This window comes from Halichondria panicea, chromosome 10 (assembly GCF_963675165.1).
Source record: "Halichondria panicea chromosome 10, odHalPani1.1, whole genome shotgun sequence".
NCBI classification, from domain to species: Eukaryota; Metazoa; Porifera; class Demospongiae; order Suberitida; family Halichondriidae; genus Halichondria; species Halichondria panicea.
In genome coordinates, this window is record NC_087386.1 from 5,078,118 (window position 1) to 5,099,693 (window position 21,576).

The window sequence follows — 21,576 nt, forward strand, 5'->3', positions numbered from 1 at the left end:
ACATGCATGATCGATGCGATTACCATTTAGACTAGAATGCACACTAGGACTAAAGTACTTCATTCAGGTGCTATTGATATTTCTTTTCTAGAAGCCATGACATTGTCAGATATCTCTACGTATGTACCTCGTGGTAAACACACACAATAAGGCCTTCGGTACAAAATGATTGCTAAAGAGTATGTGAGTGTTGTAAATCTAACTAAATAAGAGTTCAATCGAACCACGGAACATGTACACCTCCAAAAGTGTTTTTTAAAGTTCATTCGGTACACTATACACACTAATATAGTCCACTTTCGCTATGTCAATTGCCTCGTACGACTGTGTTTTGTTTTTGGCTGGGGTAGTAGTAGTCAGGTTTGCTCCTTGAGATGAAGATGGCAGAGAGTAGTAAGGATCCTCGACTGGTCCACCATCATTTGGATGTTCCGCTAATATTGTAGCAGCTCCTTTATCTGCATGTGTAGATAAGCATGACATTGTATAGATAAGCTAAAACGTGCAATGCAACATGTTATGTACATTAATATTCAGGTATGTTAATGTCTTATCCTGCGAGCTTACTTCTGCAAGTTTCACACTGGAAGACATACTCTGGGTGTTCGTTGCTTTCATTTGAGAGATTTGCAGAAGCTGGGAAATGCATGAATTAAAATCAATATAAACTATATAGTAATTGACATTACAGTAGAACCTCCATTATCCGGCCCTCCATTATCCGGAACCTCGATTATCCGGCTTGGCAGTTTTCTTTTTAATCAGATTAAATAATTCAAAAAATGGGCGTGTCCCTCAAATGCGCATGCGCGTTGCAGCTGTTACCATGGAGACATGCCTGCTTATCTTCTGCGCATGCGCAGACAACCATGTGGCACGGCTGTTTATCAATAAAGTGGGTGGATCAAGGCGTGGTTTGTCTATTCGATTATCCGGCATATTCACTTATCCAGCCTCCTTCTGGAACCAAGGTGTCCGGATAATCGAGGTTCTACTGATTACATACCTTTCCTTCTCTTCCTTCTCTTATGAACACATCGCTGTACAGCACACAATTCCGATGCATAGAAACAAAACTAGTACAACACCTGGAACTCCATAGCACACAAAGTAGTTAATCCGGTCAGTTGTCATGCAATAAGCATCCATCTGAACAGTGATCTAGTACAGTAAGAGAAACACATAGTTGCATGATGAGTGCACAAATGAAGCTAATAAAACTGACTTACTTGTTGAGGTTGCAGGGGAATGGTATAGGTGAAGCTAGATATCAGATCAAACTATAGGTTTATGATGAGCTCCAGCTTTTGAAAGACTGTTCATGTATTTACAAGCTATATATATGAGTGAAATCTGTTACACTGCATGCATGGGAGCATCATCATCTAGCTATGTTGTTGCATTGGGACATTAACAGAAGGGAAAATACTTATTGTCTATCACTTCTGAATACAAAATAAGGCCATACAATGTCTCTAACTTATAGTAACAACACACAATAAACTAAAGGGTATTCACACAGCACACAAATGGTAAATTCCTTATTTGGTTTTTCGCATTGCCGCTTTGCTTTCTTGTTTCCCCGGTGAATGTGCAGTCAACGAGGCACCTCTCACAGGACATTCAGTAGAAAAAGTTCGATCAGTGTGATCCTTCGATACATACTTTGGATCATCGAAGAGTGAGTCGACATTGTAAATATCTAGCTGTGGTGTTGACCTCTGCTCCTCTTTGAAGGGCTCATCATACATCGGATCCAATTTCTCCAGACTGTGACTATAAGAACGAACCAGATTATCCTCAGCCCCTCCCTTAGGATTGGTGGTCCAGCTCGCGAAGGTGTTATGCCTTGGCTGTACCTGATTGCAGCTGTAGTTTGATTGAGATACTGGCTCTTCAAGAGCTTGATAAAGAGCATCATTGTTACGTTGATTGATCGGTTTGCCCACAGGGACTAATCTGTGCACCCTTGTTATGCTGTAATACTTGTCTTCGTTAATATTTTCAGCAGTATCCTCTTGTACGATAGCATCTTGAAAAGGGTTGATGTCTGTTGCCGTAGTCAGCACATTGTACCGACCGTGAGTGGGAGTATTCGGTATCTTGCTATCATCAGTTACTTTCGTCAATTCTTCATATTCATGGTTGCTCTCAGAAATCCCTTTTATATTTTTTTGCTCCTGCTCAGACTTGTTTGTAATGATTTGCTGAGAATGCATTGTCTGCTCGAGTGTGGCCAAATCCTCATAATTAGGTTCAGTTTCTTTTGCAATTTGCTTCTTCGTTTCCTTCTCTCTTACTAATTTGTCGTAATTGTTCCTTTCCTTCCACAGTTTTGGCGCTTGTATAGAGCTACTATCGAAAGTCAGGCTTTTAGCAATGTTCGGGTTATGCCGAGGCGTAGTAGAGACGCTAGATACATGCTCGTGGCTTCGTGCTAACGGAAATATAGGCATTTGACGTTCTGATGCAGCATGTTGACTGAAATCTTGTGGTTTCAATTTTTTTGTGACAACTTGCTGACAATTGGTGTTCATTTCAACAGACGAGGATGTACTTTGGGGCACGGCTGTTTCTTGCTGGCCGTTTATCTGTCCAGTTGCCAAATCTATGAGGCTGCTTCTATCTTGTGTTTCTAATCTGCACAATAAAGAAATAAAACAATCTTAAATTACAACATCTTTTTTTACCCTGATTGATCACTTCTTGGTTCTGTAGAATAAAAAACAGTCATTTAACTCATAATTATAGAGAAGATAAAAGAAACTCACTTTTATTTTTCCTTCTTCTTTTGTGAATGCATCCAACGCAGCATGCAACCATACAAAGGAACAGAACAGCAGTTGCTAGTAAAGGAGCTCCAACGCACACAAGATAGTCAACTGTTACTTCATCCATGGTACACTTTTTAAGGGGGATGATACAGGTGCAGTTAAACATGATAACTCCAGGAGACTAGCAAGTAAATGAATGACTAACTAACCAGGTTGGCTAGAGCACTATAGACCTAGAATTGATTTTGTGGTTTTGGTGCGTGCATGCATGTTCTCTTGGGACAAAATAGATTATGACAACAGACACATTATGGACAGAAGTCTATGCATATACATGAACGCACTAGAATCTAGTCTAGTACAAGCAGCATGCATGAATACATGATTATGATCACACACAATCAGGTTTAAATAATAACATTTGTTTTTAAGTTAATTCGGTACACTACACATGCATGTACATACTATTGTAGTTTACTTTCGTTATGTCAATTGCCTCGTACGACTGTGATTCAATTCTTGACTGGGGTAGTAGGTCAGGTTTGTTACTTGAGATAAAGATGGCAGAGACTGAGTGCATGGTAGTGATCCTCAAATGGTACACCATCACTAATTGTTCCGCTTATTGTAGCAGCTGCTTTATTATTTAAATGTGTTGTTCGGGATTGAGTATTGTACACTCGCCACGCCAAGTATCCATGGCAACACAAACCCACCACACACACAATTCCTACTAATTGACTAATTAAGCTTTGATCTGCTCTAAATTACAGCCGTAAAAATGAATCTTTGAAAATGCAGCTAATGAGATTGGAGCCGTGGTATAGAACAAACAAAACACAAAACAGTGAAGGTATACTCAATTTTTGCTTTATAAACCATGGAATAGAGAAGAAGAGCAAAATGCTATAGGAAAGGAAAACTATACAATGCATACAAGCTTTTTCTTCCCACATGCGAGAGTTGAAACAATACAGGTGCAGTTAAACATGATATTCAGCGACTATAATAATAGCAACTACATTGACTACTAATTATATTGACTGCTTTAGTCTATATAGACCCAAATAATGTTGTTTGGTGCATGTTCTTGGGACAAAAAAGATTATGACAACATAATTATTGACAAAAGTCTATACATAATTATACACATTAAAAAACACTGAATTAAGTCTAGTACTAGAATGCAATCAAGATTTTCATTGGGCCTAATGTAGTTCACTTTCATTTTGTCAAGTGCCTCCTATACAATTGTGATTCTTTCTTGGCTGGCCATGCATGGAGTAGTTAGGTTGTTTCTTGAGATGATTGGCAGAGAGTATATATATATAGTGGATCCTCTACTGCACTTAGATGTTCCGTTTTGTTCATCCCACTAACGAACAATTGTTGTTTGGCTTCTACTTCTGTGTTTCATTTCAATGCTGCTCAATAGACCACATGCACTTATTGTATGAGTGCTTCTGTTCACATGCTACCAAGCATTAGAACTGTGTGAAGATCGCATTGTAGCAGCATACAATGGAAAGGAAGAGACGAGCAATTGTCATCAAAAATAGACTAGTCATGCATCTTAACTATTATACGGAACAATTGATAACTCGTCAGGGACTAGTTCTAGCAAACGAACGACTAACTAACTAGGTTGGATCATAATTATAGTGCTATATATATCAATACTAAAAAACATTTGCAATGTGAACGTTGCTAGAATTGCCAGGAAAAGAAAAGCGCGAAAAAGCGAAGAAACAAGAAATTCGGCGAGTGCATAACTCCAATCCGTTACAACGTCATTCGCATGTACTGTTTCAAGCAATATTTTTTTGTGCTTTTCCTGGCCAATCCTTCAGTAATTTTCATTGTTATAAGCAAGCTATATAATGTGTTTGTGATGTTTTCCCTTACAGTGTTGAGCAAACATGCAAGTGTTGGATGTGTAGGTGGATTATTGTGAATTCTTAGTTCTCGGTTCATTTTTTACCCAACCTGTATTTTGATTCTAAAATCATTATCAACAGTGGGCCACTCGGCTGTACATGTTCATGACGTTGTAACGGATTGGAGTTATGCACTCGCCGAATTTCTTGTTTCTTCGCTTTTTCTTTTCCTGGCAATCCTAGCAACGTTCACATTGCAAATGTTTTTTAGTATTGATTCCCTTTCTTTTTTCATTACAGTAGTACATTAATGATAAGATAAATGTGACGTTGATTAATTTGTCATTGTCCTGTAATCTTGTTGAAGATATTAAATATATAAGTGGTCGTTGGACAGAAGTATATTATACTCCTCAATAGTCTCGATCCCAGGCCGCACTTCACTCAGGGAATTGAGGCTCCTTCAACGGCCTTCTTTTCAAAGTGAAATACCTAAGAGGAACATCAAGAAGCAAGAGAAGTTCAAGAAGAGAAGACAGGACTGGAATAAACATTATTCAGTATTTTATTCAGTCATTTATCTATGATAAAAATAATGGCAGCCATGTTTATACTGCATGTAGATGTACTTCCAAGTGCAAAAGCATGGAGGCCTATGGTAGATCCAGTCAGTGCATGTGTCTAGCATAAATAGCATACCTGAAGTGAGAGAATGGAGAGCTGAGCTGAAGAAAGGAGGTTTTATGTTTATCGATGTCACAGCCACGCCCACCTCATAAGTTGCCATGTGCGTTGCTGTGGCAGTCATTTAAAGATGGCGGAATTGCGTAGGTAAGAAAATTGGAGCCTGAGAGGTCATCTGCCTCTTGGAAGCGAAGAAACAAGAAATTCGGCGAGTGCATAACTCCAATCCGTTACAACTTCATTCACATGTACTGTTTCAATTTTTTGTTCGTTTTGTGCTTTTCCTGCCTGGCCAACCCTTCATCATACAATTATAGTGAATTTTTTGCAAGCTATATAATGTTTGTGATGTTTTCCCTTACAGTGTTGAGCAAACATGCAAGTGTTGGATGTGTGGGTGGATGATTGTGAATTCAGTTATTCGCGGTTCATTTTTACCCAACTTGTATTTTGATTCTAAAATCATTATCAACAGTAGGCCACTCGGCTGTACATGTTCATGGCGTTGTAACGGATTGGAGTTATGCACTCGCCCAATTTCTTGTTTCTTCGCTTTTTCGCGCTTTTCTTTTCCTGGCAATCCTAGCAACGTTCATATTGCAAATGTTTTTTTAGTTTGATTCCCTTTCTTTTTCAGTACAGCAGTATTTTTATACTCTTCAATAATGAAATGTGAAATGCCTAAGAGGAATGTCAAGAAGCAAGAGAAGTTCAAGAAGAGAAGAGAAGACAGGCCATGCAGACTGGAATATAATTATGAACACATAATTCTTATTACAGTGTTCATTTATCTATGCATGTTAAATACTAGAGTGTATACTTCAAAGTGCAAAAGCATGGAGGCCTATGGTAGATCTAGATCTAGCCAGTAGCATACCTGAGTTGAGAATAGAGAGAAGTTGGAGAAAAGGACTAGACTAGGGACTGTTTGTGTACCGATCGATGTCACAGCCGGTTAACCAGCCACGCCCATCTCATAAGTTGCCATGTGCGTTGCTGTGGCAGTCATTTAAAGATATAAACTGAATTAAATTTAAACTGAATTAAAGATATAATTTTTAACATTACAATTATTTTTCTTGACTTGCTCCCACCATAGATGTAGGAGAGAGGGATTGGAAACGGAAGTGGGCCTCGGAAAACATCCGCGCCTCGCTTTCTTGTCTTCTTTTCTTGCCTCAAAATGAGGAAAACTCATTGCATAAGCGGTGAAAGAAGAGGGAAAGAGACACAATCAACACAACAGTGCATTGGTGGTACATGGTAATAGTAAGGAGAATGTGCAGAGCTAGTGGTATTGGATACTTGTTTCACAGTAGATATAAAATCATCGGAGGATGTTTAGTTCCCTGAAATTGTGAATGTATTTGTGACACTCAGAGGCTTCTCTTTTGCTGCCAACTTAATTAAATGAAAAAGAAAACCATCAAGAAGTCCACTAGTTTGAGGCAATAACCATGATCATTCATACGACAAGATACATAATACACCATGTAACTTTCTTAATAATAATTTATTGTTTTCACTTTTGATGAATCAATTGCACTATATATAATTATATATACTAGGCCGGTGACCGTACATTTCAATTTCCAATTCATTAAGTATAATTACATACACTTGGAGACAGCAAAAACACTCCACAGCACTGCCAGTTGCTTTCTAAGTGTAAAACGAGTGGGATCAAACCGAACAACATTAACAAAAACTTACACGATAAAAATGATTATTACAGCTATAATTATGATTAGTTTAGCACTCTAATCAGACAGTCTTAGATGGAGAGAAGCTGGTGAGGTATACAAGGGTGTATATATAGCCGGAACAGCCGATAACATTTACGAGGGCGGTGACGTGTAGGGGTGTAGAGAGGAGGGGTATTCTTCTGTCTTCTTTTCTTCAGCGTACTCAGTAAGTTTTGGCTTGCGAGGTATTGCTATATAAAATATAGATGAAACAGCATTTGTAGTAGTTAAATATCTCGGGCCTACAGGCCCTTCACCACAATCTACTACCGGGCCAATAACAATTATGAGGTAAAAATAGGTGACTACATGCACATTCATGCACACAAAAGCTATACATCCACCTGATCCAAAACTAATGCTCTTGGGGTGATCACCAATCATAAGGGAATGTATGCCTAAAATTAAAATTTCTGTAACGCTTAGCGTATTCCCAAAAAAGGGATCTTTAGTAGTGCTCTTTAATTCAACTTTTTTCTAGCACTAAATTCTACCAGCTGATGTATGACTAATTTTCTTTGGCTTGGGGTGATACCACATGATTTACCAACAAGCATATTGAAGTATACGACCTAAACATTAATCATTTCAGAGAAAAAGGGATAAATGTGTACAATACAAGATTAAACTTACCTAAATTCAATGAAGAAGATAGTTGCAACGGTAAATAGAGCTTGAATAATGGTTATTCACTATCTATATAAAGCACAGTTGCACTGGATACTGGAAAACTTGACAGAATACTAGTGACAACTCATAAAATCCTAGATTTGCAATAATCTCAGTTACCCGCGAAGTTCCTGGGGAATAGATTAGCGAGGCGCGGATGTTTATCGAGGTCATATGTGAAGTACATTGAAATCTACTTCCGTTCCAATCCCTCTCTCCTACATCTATGCTCCCACTAGCCTCTACACAGGCTCTCCTTTTTCTGTTCTTTATCACAATCGTTCAATAAGATAAAATACTGTATTATTCGTTCAATGAGATAAAATACGGTATTAATTGGAGGAATAAAGAAAGAAATAGACGTAAAGTTAGGAAAAAGGAGAGCCTGTATCGGGAAGTCGCGTGAGGGTAGAAGGGTGGTAGAAGGGTGAAAATGAGCGTGGGCATACTGAGCTAGAGATGTTGGACTGCCCACACAGAGGTCTACGACTAGTAAAACTTTGCCTGCAGCAAGCTGGACATGGACTTGGAACTGGAAGTTTGCAAGCACTATAGCTAGCTATACCTTAGGCTTAGCTAGATGATCTACTAGTCTAGATTGTGTGTTTAGATTCTATCACTATTACTTTTTCTTGTGTCTTTCTACATGCTATAGTAGAATAGCTTAGTCATCATTATCATATAGCAGGTAGCTACTGCCACCAGAGCTGGCCACGCTGGTTCTCTGATCTGACTTGCAGCACAGCTTGGTGGTTGTCTCAGTGCAGTACAGTACAGAATGCGTGGGAGAATACCTTACGTCACGATTGTGGGCTACATATCGCCCACGTTCATAAAAATCCTTGTGGATCACGCGATTTCCCAAACCAGGCCTTACTTTTTCTTAACTGTACGCCCATTTCTTTCTTTGCTGCCTCACTATGTCTTTCTTATGTTTATGGATGAACAGTGACAACAGCAAGAAAAAGTAAGGCCTGGGAACGAGGCTATGCTCCCACTACTATCTTGTACATGCTTTGTTAAGTTTTCAAAAAAAAAAAAAAAAAAAGTCATTTAAAGATGGCGGAATTGCGTAGGTAAGAAAAGTGGAGCCTGAGAGGTCATCTGCCTCTTGGAAGCGGACGCAATTCTGAGAAAAACGCCCATGGTCCGGGTTCTAGTCGACTAGAGGCTGTATCTAGAATCTTCTGAACATGTCGGTACAAGGAGGAAATGCTTTCCAAGAATGTTACTTACTTACTAACTTACTTACTTACTTAGTCAGTCAGACAAAACGCGGTGAAATATGAAAATAGTGCAATTTTTCAAATATCAATAGTAATGCATGAGAATATTCATTGACTATAATTTCACACATTTAGACAGATAAAAGGCTAACTAAGCTATCTGTCAACTCAGTTTCTTGCTGTGATCCTTCCCTGCAGAAATAGAGCAGTCTAAACACGAGTCAAAATTTGTGCAATAATTGAAAACACACACAACTGCACTGTCAATCCTATGTACCTACTGGTTGTACTAATACTCGAAGTTGCAAATACATTATTGACAGAATTAAGTCTACATAGAATCTAGTATAGTACTAGCATGAACATGATTACACAATCAAGTTTTGTTTTGAAGTTCATTCGGTACATTATACACTATACACACTAATGTAGTCCACTCTCGTTATGTCAAGTGCCTTGTACGATTGTGATTCCTTCTTGGCAGGAGTTGTAGTCAGGTTTGCTCCTTGAGATGAATTTGGCAGAGAGTAGTAAGAATCCTCTACTGGTCCACCATCACTTGGATGTTCTTCTAATGTAGCAGCTCCTTTATCTGCATGTATAATATAAGCATTGAAATGAGACAAAAACTCACTTTTCTTTTTCTTTTTCCTTTGCATATAACATTTATGCACCTCTTGCAGCAGCACGCTATGCATCTCAAGCAGCAGCACGCAATCAAAAGACTTCCTATCACAACGATCACAGTATTCACATCTATATTTCTTCAACTGCGGAACAAACTTTGGTACAACCGATACTAGAATTTAGCATGATAACTCAGGAAGACTAGCAAGCAAACAAATGACTAACTAACTATAGGCTGGATATAGTGCTATGTAATTATATATAGACTCAGAATTTCATGTTCTTGGGACAAACTGAACAGATTATGATAACAGATGCATGCATTATTTACAGAAGTCTATAATTATTACATTACACATAACACTACGTAACTATAGCATCTGAATGCGTGATTGTGCATACACGAAATCAAGTTTTGTCATTTGGTACACTTCGTTACATTTGATCTCTCATCAAAGGAAACAATGAAATTATCCGTTCATCATGATCATGAACTGTGCCAGTATTCAGATATTGGCATAGCATAAAAATTATTATATAAGGCTGAAGAGAGGGTGTTTGATGACCCACAATACGAGATCCTAGCTCCCTCTAATTACTGATTGGTCTAAACGCTGCTTTTGGATTTCGATCATTATAATTCACCATAAGCCAGCTAGAACAGTTGTGCCTGGCTTGGGTTTAGGGATAGGTAGAGTCTGTTCCAGTTGGTTTGCATGGGGATGGTGATAACGCTTGAAACAGCTTCCTTGAGAACATGATACTCACAGCTACCAGATGATGATTTGCAAGTGTATTCTGTCGCTGAGCTGTCTTCACACTATGCTGCCAAGATTTTCATATTGGTTGTCATGTACCATTTGAGGATCACAACCACTCAGTCTCTGCCATCTTTATCTCAAGTAACAAACCTGGTTCTGCTGGAAATGTTTCTTGGACAGACCATGCAAATTGGAAAGCATAATAAGCTGCTGGATTTCCAATTATGGGTAAGAATCCACCCAAGTATGATAAGTGGCCGAGAGCTAGTCTTCAGGTGCATGTTGTCTAGGAATAATGTATAATTATATATATAGGCTAGAGACTTGTATCAGGTTCAACCGTGACAAGTATAATTATAGTATCAAAGAGATGTTAAAAAGCAACAGCTTTGATTTAGCTGTGGTTTAGGGGTGTATGGATATAGTTTTTATGAGATGGATGCCTGCATGGATATTATGTTCAATGTTTTCTCTATGGGAAACCTGTTAGGGTGTAGCGAAGTGTCATATATACAATACATGTATAATTATTATAATTTACAGCACTGCATGTGTGTACATTCTGGAAGCCTGTGATACTGAGTAAACAAAAGAAGACAATATAATTGTACAGTGCTAAGCAGTACCTCACTAGAAAGGACAACAGCTTTTTAGGTAACCAGGTAACCACTGTAACAATTGGAAGCAGATGCTTTAAGGTTGCCTGCCAATCGTGGGCATGATAGTAAGAAACCACCCACTGTAAGGGAGATAGTAAGGACTTGTATCAACCAAAAGTTGTTATCGAAGATATATTGTTAAAGTAGCTAGCACATGGCTCTGGTTGAGAGGTGGATGGTGTATACTGGAGGTAGGTTGGTTATGTTAGAACATTCAGTGATTAAATGTTTTCAGTGTTTTAACTGTCTATGATGGAAATTTGCTTAGTGAATCCTCTCAGACCCACAAAGGATGCACAAAATAGCTAGTAAGCTATACACCCTTTAATTACAATACACGTATATACACAATAAAATTATAACAGTATAGATACATAGTCTACATGCACAGTACAGTTATTATTCTGTTGGGTTAATTGGTGGTCTGCACAGTAGCATTTGAAACTTGAGATTGAGATTGCTTGGACTTGCTCTGAGAGCATACCCATTTTCTGATGGTACAAGGCATAAAGGAGTTACAATGTTGATGACATCTGGCAAATGAAACTGAGCAGACAGGAAACTCTTATAACTAGAGTTTCCTGTCACTGTTGTCTGCATGCTATAAAACTTAGAGCACTGCATGGTGAATTAAGATTACTTTTTGTTGAGATTCTCTCAACAAAATACTTGTGCATTGTGCCTCTCCTGCGGAGCAATGGGTAAATTACTGCAACTCCAATTGACTACATTTCTCCTGATACTCTGTGCGGCTTATAGCCAGTGTCAAAGTAAGTTCTGAAAGCAGCTATAGCAGCTTACTTTGTACATATTTTTTCCTATTACAGCTCCTGCACCAATGTGCCCCTTGTTAGAGTCACGTTTCCCAGAATTTGGTGTGACTATTACCTACTCCATTGGCCCTAATATGCGATTCGATTTTACCTCTGCACAATATTCTCCTTGTCAAGGTGAAAGCATAGGGACTATCGGAAGACGTACTAGATTTTGTGAATTAATTGCTGGTGAACTGGTCTGGTCAGGAGAGGAGCCAGAGTGCAGACGTACGTTGCTTTATACTTAGCCATTATGAATGAATCCAATATTATAATTTATGCAGTTCTACTTTGCGACCCTAACGAATTAAGTATCACAGATGGGTTTATAAGATTCACTGCTGAACTACAGCCTCCTGAAGCCAACTATCTCAATGGTGGGTATCTTGTTGGTACCCAAGCTTCGTATTCCTGTAACGAAGGCTTTGTCTTAAGTATTGGCAATGCAAATGAATTTTGTCGTAGAATCTTTACTTCAAATGTTTTAACGGGTGCTGAATGGAGTGTTGGAAGTCGATCATGTATAAGTAAGTGAGTGATTGTTCATTGTTGCTTCTCTAATAATTATGGACTGTGTTATGTTATAATTTATCAGACAGCAAAAAAAATATCAATATAGCGCACGTGAGATGTCTGGATCAGGAATCCATGCATGCATGTCTAGGTTTAATAGTATATCGTGTGCCGCTGAACTTCAACAGTTGCACTATACAGTATATTTAATCCACGAGCTATCTAACTGCAGAACTTTTGCTAGCTAGCTATAAAGCTATATGTAAGTTGCTTGGAATGTCAAGGATATTCTCCAGATATTTAGTAAATTAAAGCACCAGAGTGTCCGGTGTATTGAAAAGTGTTTGATAAATAAATACGGTACAAGTTATAAATACAGATATACCACATCACAGTACTTTTGACTACTTAGTTTTATATGTAACTTCTAGCAGCTTATAGTGTTTTTATTCTATACAGCTCCTAGCTGCTATGTGCCCCTTGTTAGAGTTACGTTTCCCAGAATTCAGTGTGACTATTACCTACTCCATGGGCATTAATATGCGATTTGATTTCTGCTTATATGTAACTTTTTCTCTAGAACAATGTCCAGATTTCAACAAAAACGGTGTGAATAATATTGCTTAACTGGACAGGGGGCTGAAAAGAGATATACTGGCGTAAGAATTTTGGGGTCGGTTGCAACATAATTTTTATAATTGCAGAGAAAATTTGGTTCCAGATGGTGGTGTTTTGACTAGGATATGCATTGAAAGTATGACATGAAATGACCGTCTAATTTGGAGTGATCCAGAACCACGTTGCGTGGGTGATGAGTAGGTACATTGCATGCTTTTCTTCTCTTATAATTAATGCTGCATTTATATACTGTGTAGAGCTATAGTCAGTGCCTGTACCTCTTGGCTTCATTACAGTACCTTTCATAGTGCTCGTAAGTTGTCAAATTAAGCTTAAAATCTATGGTGGTTTGGAAAAGCTATAGATCAAAGGATTTGTTGATGTAGATAACACCATACACCACTACACTACCGTACCCTCGCAAAAATACGCCCATCCCCTCTTTTGCCTTGTTTACTGTTGTTATTACACACATGTTTCGAGATGGAGAGCTTTACCAGATAAAAAGCTCTTCGTATCTTGAAAATACGTCCACCTAAGACTTTTCGCTACAATATCACATGTTCATAATCTAGTGAGAAAGCAGTTTAGTGAGTAGCTAGTTTAGACTCTACTGGCTCCTTAATGCTGGACCCAAGATCAGACATAAAAGTTTCTCTATGCTGATCTGTTTACCCTCGAATATGTTCATGCATGCAGGATATAGTCCTAGAGCACAGCCTGAAATGTATAGCTGTTCCCCTAGCTACTGTATAATTATATGCAGTATGTAGGTCTAATATTGTTCCCCATGCAAACAGTTGTTGATTGTGGCTCATTGAGTGATCCTACTAATGGAGGAGTCATGACAACAGGGACCATCTTCCAAAGCACTGCTACCTACAGCTGTGACACTGGCTACACACTGCTTGGAGGTCATACCAGAACTTGTCAGGCTAATGAACAGTGGAGTGGATCAGAACCTGCTTGTAATCGTGAATAAGATTTAATACTAAGTATTGCGCTTGGCTTATGATATCCTTAATGTTGTTATGGTCCCACATACTGCCATGTCTGTTTACTCATGCATGCAGATGTGTACTGAAATGCATTGTATATTTTTGTTGATGCTATGCTGTTTACAGAATTAGTGGTAGCGATCAGCCCCAGCGGTCGTCCAATGGCTGGTCAGAGTTTCTCCCTCACTTGTTCCCTGAGTGGAGGGGCCTCTCTACAACCCACCCTCTCCTACCAGTGGACGAGGGAGGGAGGGTCACTCATGACCAGCACAGCAACCCTCAACTTTAACATTCTATACTTGTCAGACGTTGGTCAGTACAGCTGTCAGGTCATCCTCCCCTCCAGCAAGTTTGAAGGGGAACACACTGTAGCTGCTCAGTACACCATTGATTTCATGAGTAAGTGTCATTATAATTATATGTGTTCTATTGATTCAATTTCACATGGTCAGAGAATGTAAACAGGCTACTGTACACCATGTTGTTTTAATCCTTGTACATGTAATCTCCCAATTATAGTTAGCTATTGCATATGTCAATCACTCCACATTCCTACAGGCCTACACATTCAACTTCGTCTGGAGGGAATAACAAACTGCAGAGTGTATACACTGAAGAAGATGCTGATATGAAAACAGATGACATCACCAGCCATATAACGCAAAGCATTGAAAGCCTGTGTGCCTGTGGATTTAGCTCTTCCCTTATTTCGAATTCATTCATTGTTTGTTTCGATGACTCCCCTAGTCATGTGACCTACCGAGCTTTGCTCACTGGATCAGAGAGTGTATCTGCTATAAGACTGGCTAGGATAATAGAACAGTGGATTGAGAATGATCCAATCGTTGTGGTGCAGAGTGCAGGCCTCAGTGTGACTAACAGCTGTCCGGTTGTCATTGCTAACCACAATAGTCCGGAGTGCCCTGAGAACATCACTAATCGCATAGAGATGGCTAATCCAACTTCAACCACCTCACCCACCTCGAGTGCAGCTGTGGCTGGTGGAGTGGTTGCTGGAGTGTTAGCCATTGCTATGTTAGGAATAGTGGTGCTGTTGTTACTGAGGCACCTGAGGTATGGATCCAAGGACATGAGTGATGAGAAGGCAGGCAGCCAACCAGCAGAGTGAGTGTTAGCGTTGTCTGTGTTATAATTATTGTATGGCTGAAGAAGAAGTCATCTTGTACGTCTTTAATTCCTGTAGGTCACCCCCAGTGGTGATGAGTCAGCTCCCCTCCGAGTCCCATGATTACGAGGAGCTGAGCAAACTACAGGAGGAGGCTGCTTATGAGGTGGTGGACCAGCCCCGCCCCCCTCCTCCTGCAGGAAGAAACTACCAGCTCTCAGCCTGTGCAGCTTATGCACCCACTGACTTCAATACAGAGTCAGAGAATAAGTAGAGACTATAATTTAACAACACAGACTGTGATACAAATTATTGCAAATTGTTTACTCATACATGTATATAGTTTGTATAATAATTATTATGAAGGCAAATTAAAAATCATTCAACCATGCACTCTTAAAAACTAATTTTTTTACACCACCTGTCGATTCCACTCTGTCACTATTGTAGATCCTAGCTAACTAGACCAGCTGCTGGAGAATAGTTGCCTCGATGTATTTCTCTGGTGTATGCTGGAAAGTGTTTCTGTTGACATGAGCAGACTTGAGTAAGCCGCTTCATCTGCAGCCACAGATACTACTGTTAATAGGTACATAACTAAGTTATAGCTCTAAGTCCTTAATGGCGAGAGCTTAAGTGAGGCCTTTCAGATAGCATGTTTTAATCAAACGTTATTTTGATGTCAATGTTTCCATGCAGCACTGCTGTCTGCTGCAACCCATTGCTTGTACATGTGACTGCCCCCTCAATGACAAGACAGGGTGTCTATATAGTGCATGCTCACATCTGAATGAAAATCAAACGAGTGAGAGTGTTATGGAACTACAAGGGACGCGTACGAAAGAGCTCAGAGTATGTCTCCAAAGGGGGTAACATGTACAAAGGGATCTATACAAGGTGCTCAATTACTATAGCCAGAGAAAAACAAACAAGAACGGATTTATTGTTTGAGAGTACCTGTTCAAGAGATTATGAGGTGAGAGGGTGTAGCCTTGTATGACAATAATTATAGGTTTGAGGTGTATGGAACGCCCTTATTAGTTAATGTACAAGTGTTGGGAGTCATATAATAATTATTACAGTCATGCATGGTATAATATGTAGTGCAATATAAAGTTCCTCTAGTACACCACACACTCACTACCGTATCTCGATCCTACAGTAATGATATACACTGCAATGAAGATCCTCTATTGTATTGTGAAGGTAACAGAAACTCACTGTTTTTGGGACAAACAGATTAACAGAAAAAACGAAAACTGATGCATGCATTAATTAATAGAAGTCTATATGCATACACGCAATCAAGTTTTGTTTTTAAGTTTATTCGGTACACTATACACACTAATGTAGTCCACTCTTGTTATGTCAATTGCCTTGTACAATTGTGATTCATTCTTGGCTGGAGTTGTCCGATTTGCTCCTTGAGATGAAGATGGCAGAGAGTAGTAAGGATCCTCTACTGGTCCACCATCACTTGGATGTTCTGCTAATATTGTAGCAGCTGCTTTACCTGCATGTAATAAGCATTTGTAGAAAGGAAACGGAAAACTCACATTTCTTTTTATTTCTTCTTTCCATATAATTATATGCATCCAAAGCAGCAATATGCAACCATGCAAATGAACAAAAGAGCAGTTCCCAGTAAAGGAGATCCAATGCACACAAGATAGTCAACTGTTTCTTCATCCATGATACAATTTGTAAGGGGGATGATACAGGTGCAGTTAAACATGATAACTCCGGGAGACTAGCAAGTAAATGAATGACTAACTAACTAGGTTGGCTAGAGCACTATAGACCTAGAATTGATTTTGTGGTTTTGGTGCATGCATGCATGTTCTCTTGGGAGAAAATAGATTATGACAACAGACACATTATGGACAGAAGTCTATGCATATACATGAACGCACTAGAATCTAGTCTAGTACAAGCAGCATGAATACATGATTATGATCACACACAATCAGGTTTAAATAAACAGCTTATGGAATAAGTCACATGCATAACTTATCAACATACAAGGCATGATTTACGTGTGTACATAGTACGGCTATACACTGCTAGAAACTGTTATTGCAATCTTAGGAGTTTGCATGATCGTGTAAAACACAATTAGCTGAGAACGTAATGTTTGCAACTGTTTGCTGGGTATATGCATTAATAGCACTGTTTCAGTTTCAATATGCACAGGCATAACCAATCACTGCCACTTGAACATTTGGAGCTGCATGTGCGCACAGAGACTGCAGGAGGAGACCTCCACCGACTATTCCAGTGTGTAAGTTACTATGTGTAAGTGTGAATAAATTTTTGCGAATATATCTTGAGGTATACGTACAGTAGAGAGGTCAGGTTGTTAACACTGTGCAAACTACTGTATACACAATATGTAATGGCAATTAAAACAGGTGATTAAGTACTCATTTCCATCACAGCGTCGTGATCCTTACAATAATTATGAGTCTGCTAACACATCCAACTTTGTGACGAGCTGATTGATCGACTACACAGTAAGTGGTTTACTTGGACAGGGACATACGCGTAGCTTGCCTAACACCCCACATAGGCACCCCTCCCTCTTTACTATAGATCACGTATAAAGACACATTATAAGCATTTTTGTCACTATTATACTGTCAGCAACTTCTCACTTAGATAATAATTATCACCGGCACAGTTTTGTACACTGTATTTCCTCTATAAAAGAGTACATAATTAAAGTCGTGGTTTGATGAATGTTATAGGGACAAAACAGATTATGATACAGATACAGATTATTGATACATACACAAATATCTACATAAAAGCACTAGAATCTAGTCTATAGTATAATGCTAGAGCCTAACGCTAACCCAACCCCACACGAATACATGATTATATTACACGCAATCAAAGTCACTTGGATGGTCGTCTAATGCTGCTTTACTTGCATGTGGATAGGTAAGCATGACGTTGTATAGATTAAAACATGAGTAAACATGTATATGTTAACGTCTTATCCCACGTGGGCTTACTTCTGCAAGTTTCACACTGGTTCTTCTTATCTCGTCTCATCCAGGCCAATGCAAAGATGACAATAGTGATGAGTAGTGTCACAGTTAGCAGAGCAATGATGAATGATAGTGAACCAACCAACACTGAAGAGTTGGGCGGTGATGTGGGATTTGAGGAGACATTGATATCGGTGAACTAGTTAACAAAATGTTGGCCATAACTGTAGGAGTGGAATTGTTCACAAAAGGAGGAGTTGATGTTACTTGACAAAATGAAGAATTGTCTACTGCGCAAACTAGACTCCGTTGATAACTAAAGCTTGAACAACCATTTCCATTCAAATTTGTATTGACAGTAATATTCATATACGCTGATGGGATGAAGCAAAACTCGTCAGCTGAGATTCGACACCAGTTAAATACCACTTTCTGAGGAATTGATGCATGAATGATAATTGTTTTGAAAGAATTTGACTGTTAAGAGAATTTAATGAAATTTTGACGGGCATTACAAAATTTTCATACCTATCAGAAATATCCTTGACCACAGATTCAATGTTTCTGTACCAATTCACTGTTGCTGTTGGATTGTAGGTACTATCACGTGGAGCATAATTCTACTATACATGTTAAAGCAGCAGTTCTACCTTCGGACACATAACAGTCACTGTTATTACCGGGTACTGTCTGATACCAGTAACAGCATTGCTCTGAACGAATATTATAATTATAGTTAGAGCTATAATTATAATAAAGTTTACATGCTGCGCAAAATTCATGCCAAAGTGCAATTTAGGAGCTCATATACAATAAATATAGTAGAGTACAGGGCCGTAAGAAGATTTTTTAGGTGGGGGGCAGAAAAAAGGACTAGACTCTCTCCTTGCGACGCATGGGGTGGGTCCGGGAGGGGGAAATTTCCCCTCCCGCCCCGCTGGAGGCGAACTTTTTACATTTTGTATGTTCTCAGAGATATAAACAGGAGAAAAATACATAAATGAAATAATCTGCATGTGAGAGCTATAGCAAAATAGTTTATTCGACGTGGAAGCAAAGTCACGAGCAACTGCTTCAAAAGTCAGTTAGCAAAACTTGTGTATATAAAGTATAGAATAGACGCTGGGGATTCATCGAGCTTCATAAGAAGAAGGTCCTATACTTTCTTCAACATGGGCAGGCTGAGGTACTGAAGAGAAAAAAGAATGAATATTGTGCCATATAGCGAACTCTATAGCTATACATATAAATTTCAGCTGCATGTGGATTAACTTACTTTAGTTACTGTACAGTGTTGTTGCAACAAACCATGCACATGCATTTAACCAATGTGGTTAGATTAAAAGGCACTAAATATAATATTAGGACTGTGATCTGCTGGACTCTGCAGAGGAGTGCCCCACCCCATTTTACTGTCTGAAAACTAGGGGGGCTCTGCCCCCCAGGTTTTCAGAGTGGGGGGGCAGTTTCCCCCCCAGCCCCCCTGGTTCTTACGGCCCTGGAGTAGAGTCTATAAGTATTTCCCCAAACACTTCAATTGCATACAAGTACATGTACGAACTGAGTCTCTGTTAACTTCATTGTGTATCAATCTACAAAGGTAAATTAGTCAGTGTGTATCCACACTTCATGTACGTCTGTCAGCTCATCAAAAGGGAATGCCTGAATCTGAGCAGCTTCTTTTCTGTGCTCCGGTTTGTCCTCTAACACTTTCGGTGCAGTAGGGAAGATATCCTATTGTGGGTCATCGAATACTCTCTCTTTGCTTTCCTTAATTCTTGATGATTGTTGAAGTAATAGAATGAGAGTCACCACTAATAAATCCCGGCCAACATTTATTTTTTGTAGGTGTTCATAATTGTGCCAGAGGCCAGAAAGATGTACTGCATGGGTGTAGAGTATAGGTTCACTGTGTGTGAGGGGAGACATAACTGGCTGTACAATACAGAGGGATGGGGGAGGAGACAATACACACTAATCGATACACAAGGATGTGGTGGGGAACTCATATTTAAAAGAACCTCTTTTGTTAATTTTATCCCTGGCCACTACAGATAGTTGAATCAGAGCTACCTGGACAGTCTGGGCATCAAGTACCTATATACCTGGCTGGAAGCTAGGCCCCTTGGGGAGAACGACCTATGACCTTTGGAGAGGTGGGCTGTTTCCTTAGTCACCACACGATATGGCAGCAGGTGAGAGGGCATTAGTGGACACTTGTTGATGTGTACAGAAAATATTGCTACCTGTTGCATTGTGGGCACTTGCAACTGTGTGAAACCTGTCTAATGCGGTCACCCTCTATAATAGTACAGCCAGGTTAATGTGCTCCAAAGTCTCCTGTGTGCGGACACAAACATTAGCTGTTTGAGCGAACTAGACACTTTCATGAACTGCTTTAACTGATAATGAGACAGTGATTGAAAAATAATAAATTAACTACTTGTCTTCAAAGGCGACAAAAAACACTGTTTTCTACTCGATCCAATTGTTGCTTTGTAGAATCCTCTTAATGTTAAAGTCACGACAAAAAGTTAATCGTGTGTTTGTTATGTTAACGCACGAGATGAATGCTATAATAGCCACTGTTGGTCTGTCCAAGGGTGACCAGTATAGACAAGTCTTACTGTACCTCTCTTGCCCCCCAGATGATGACGGAGGGTCTGGATCAAATCCTGATTCTGGAGGATGATGTCGTGTTTGATCCCTACTTCCGACATGACATCACTAGAGTGCTGGAAGAGGCCAATCGGATCACACCAAACTGGGACCTCATGTGAGATCTCTGGAGATATACAGTACTAGTCTATTATTATACGCAATGTTTGTATCTTGTTAGACAATATTCCAATCTTTGCTTACAAGTAGTTCAGTGCAACACCATGAATAAGGCACACCTTATAATCAGTTAACAGTAGTCTAGAAGTAAGAAAATTGCTGTCTAATTTCCTTGAACTATAACCATGCATAGTTGGATTGTCCAACTTACAAACAAATTAACGCTAGATTGTTGTATATATAGAGATGCATTTCATGATACAGGGGATGGGTCTTCAGTCTTCACTGGGCCCTGTGACCGTGGCAACCTGAACATGGTGAAACTACTTGTAAAGAGGGGAGCAGATGTTAATATTGAGGACACAGACAATCAGACACCTCTTCATTATGGTGAGAGATGGAGTATTCCTTTACAGAGGGTGCTTGTGTGTTAATACATGTTGAAGCTAGCTGTCTGTTTGTAGATCTTTGTTTGAGTCCAATGCTCCCTCTACTGAATAGTGAGGGAAGTCAGTTTGGCTGTGTATCTATGGTAACCAGTGAGATCTTTTAAATTTGTATTTGCATTAATGATGGTGATCGAGGAAACATACCCTATATAATTATTATAGCTATATAGAAGTTGAGCTGGTGATGAATTAGATTTTTTCGTGGTATTATTGTCTCTTTTTGATTTTCGCGATTGATTGATGGTTGGTTGATTGATTGTATTT

At 39.2% G+C, this 21,576-nt stretch overlaps 3 protein-coding genes and 3 long non-coding RNA genes across 8 annotated transcripts in view; 3 read left to right on the plus strand and 3 right to left on the minus strand.

Moving 5' to 3' along the window:
* Positions 1-21,576, minus strand: part of LOC135342663 (ankyrin repeat and protein kinase domain-containing protein 1-like) — a 49,522-nt gene that overhangs the window by 14,464 nt on the left and 13,482 nt on the right. The gene's annotated exons all lie outside the window — the stretch shown is intronic.
* Positions 1,423-3,016, minus strand: LOC135343103 (uncharacterized). The gene is made up of 3 exons (XM_064540059.1): positions 2,772-3,016; positions 2,691-2,712; positions 1,423-2,640 (listed from the first exon to the last, which is right to left on the minus strand). The coding sequence occupies exons 1-3, from the start codon at positions 2,938-2,940 to the stop codon at positions 1,542-1,544; spliced, it is 1,290 nt and encodes a 429-aa protein (XP_064396129.1). The 5' UTR covers positions 2,941-3,016; the 3' UTR covers positions 1,423-1,541.
* On the minus strand, positions 7,014-7,891 carry LOC135342307 (uncharacterized). Its single transcript, XR_010396820.1, has 2 exons — positions 7,714-7,891; positions 7,014-7,271 (listed from the first exon to the last, which is right to left on the minus strand). It is a non-coding gene; the product is annotated as an uncharacterized LOC135342307 (long non-coding RNA).
* On the plus strand, positions 11,171-15,463 carry LOC135343097 (sushi, von Willebrand factor type A, EGF and pentraxin domain-containing protein 1-like). Its single transcript, XM_064540050.1, has 7 exons — positions 11,171-11,792; positions 11,850-12,065; positions 12,122-12,364; positions 13,769-13,942; positions 14,093-14,365; positions 14,525-15,091; positions 15,171-15,463. The coding sequence occupies exons 1-6, from the start codon at positions 11,720-11,722 to the stop codon at positions 14,596-14,598; spliced, it is 1,053 nt and encodes a 350-aa protein (XP_064396120.1). The 5' UTR covers positions 11,171-11,719; the 3' UTR covers positions 14,599-15,091; positions 15,171-15,463.
* Positions 15,593-17,774, plus strand: LOC135343418 (uncharacterized). Its single transcript, XR_010397165.1, has 3 exons — positions 15,593-16,068; positions 17,286-17,373; positions 17,531-17,774. It is a non-coding gene; the product is annotated as an uncharacterized LOC135343418 (long non-coding RNA).
* LOC135342842 (uncharacterized) lies at positions 19,996-21,408 on the plus strand. The gene is made up of 3 exons (XR_010396967.1): positions 19,996-20,280; positions 20,734-20,861; positions 21,128-21,408. It is a non-coding gene; the product is annotated as an uncharacterized LOC135342842 (long non-coding RNA).

Excerpts from the sequence above, each read along its gene's own strand:
- LOC135343103 (XM_064540059.1), bottom strand. The coding sequence starts at position 2,940 with ATGTTTAACTGCACCTGTATCATCCCCCTTAAAAAGTGTACCATGGAT. Across the intron at positions 2,713-2,771 it reads AAGAAGAAGGAAAAATAAAA|AACCAAGAAGTGATCAATCA; the intron begins GTGAGTTTCTTT and ends TTTATTCTACAG. Across the intron at positions 2,641-2,690 it reads CCAAGAAGTGATCAATCAGG|ATTAGAAACACAAGATAGAA; the intron begins GTAAAAAAAGAT and ends TTTATTGTGCAG.
- LOC135343097 (XM_064540050.1), top strand. The coding sequence starts at position 11,720 with ATGGGTAAATTACTGCAACTCCAATTGACTACATTTCTCCTGATACTC. Across the intron at positions 13,943-14,092 it reads ATCAGAACCTGCTTGTAATC|AATTAGTGGTAGCGATCAGC; the intron begins GTGAATAAGATT and ends TGCTGTTTACAG. Across the intron at positions 14,366-14,524 it reads GTACACCATTGATTTCATGA|GCCTACACATTCAACTTCGT; the intron begins GTAAGTGTCATT and ends ACATTCCTACAG.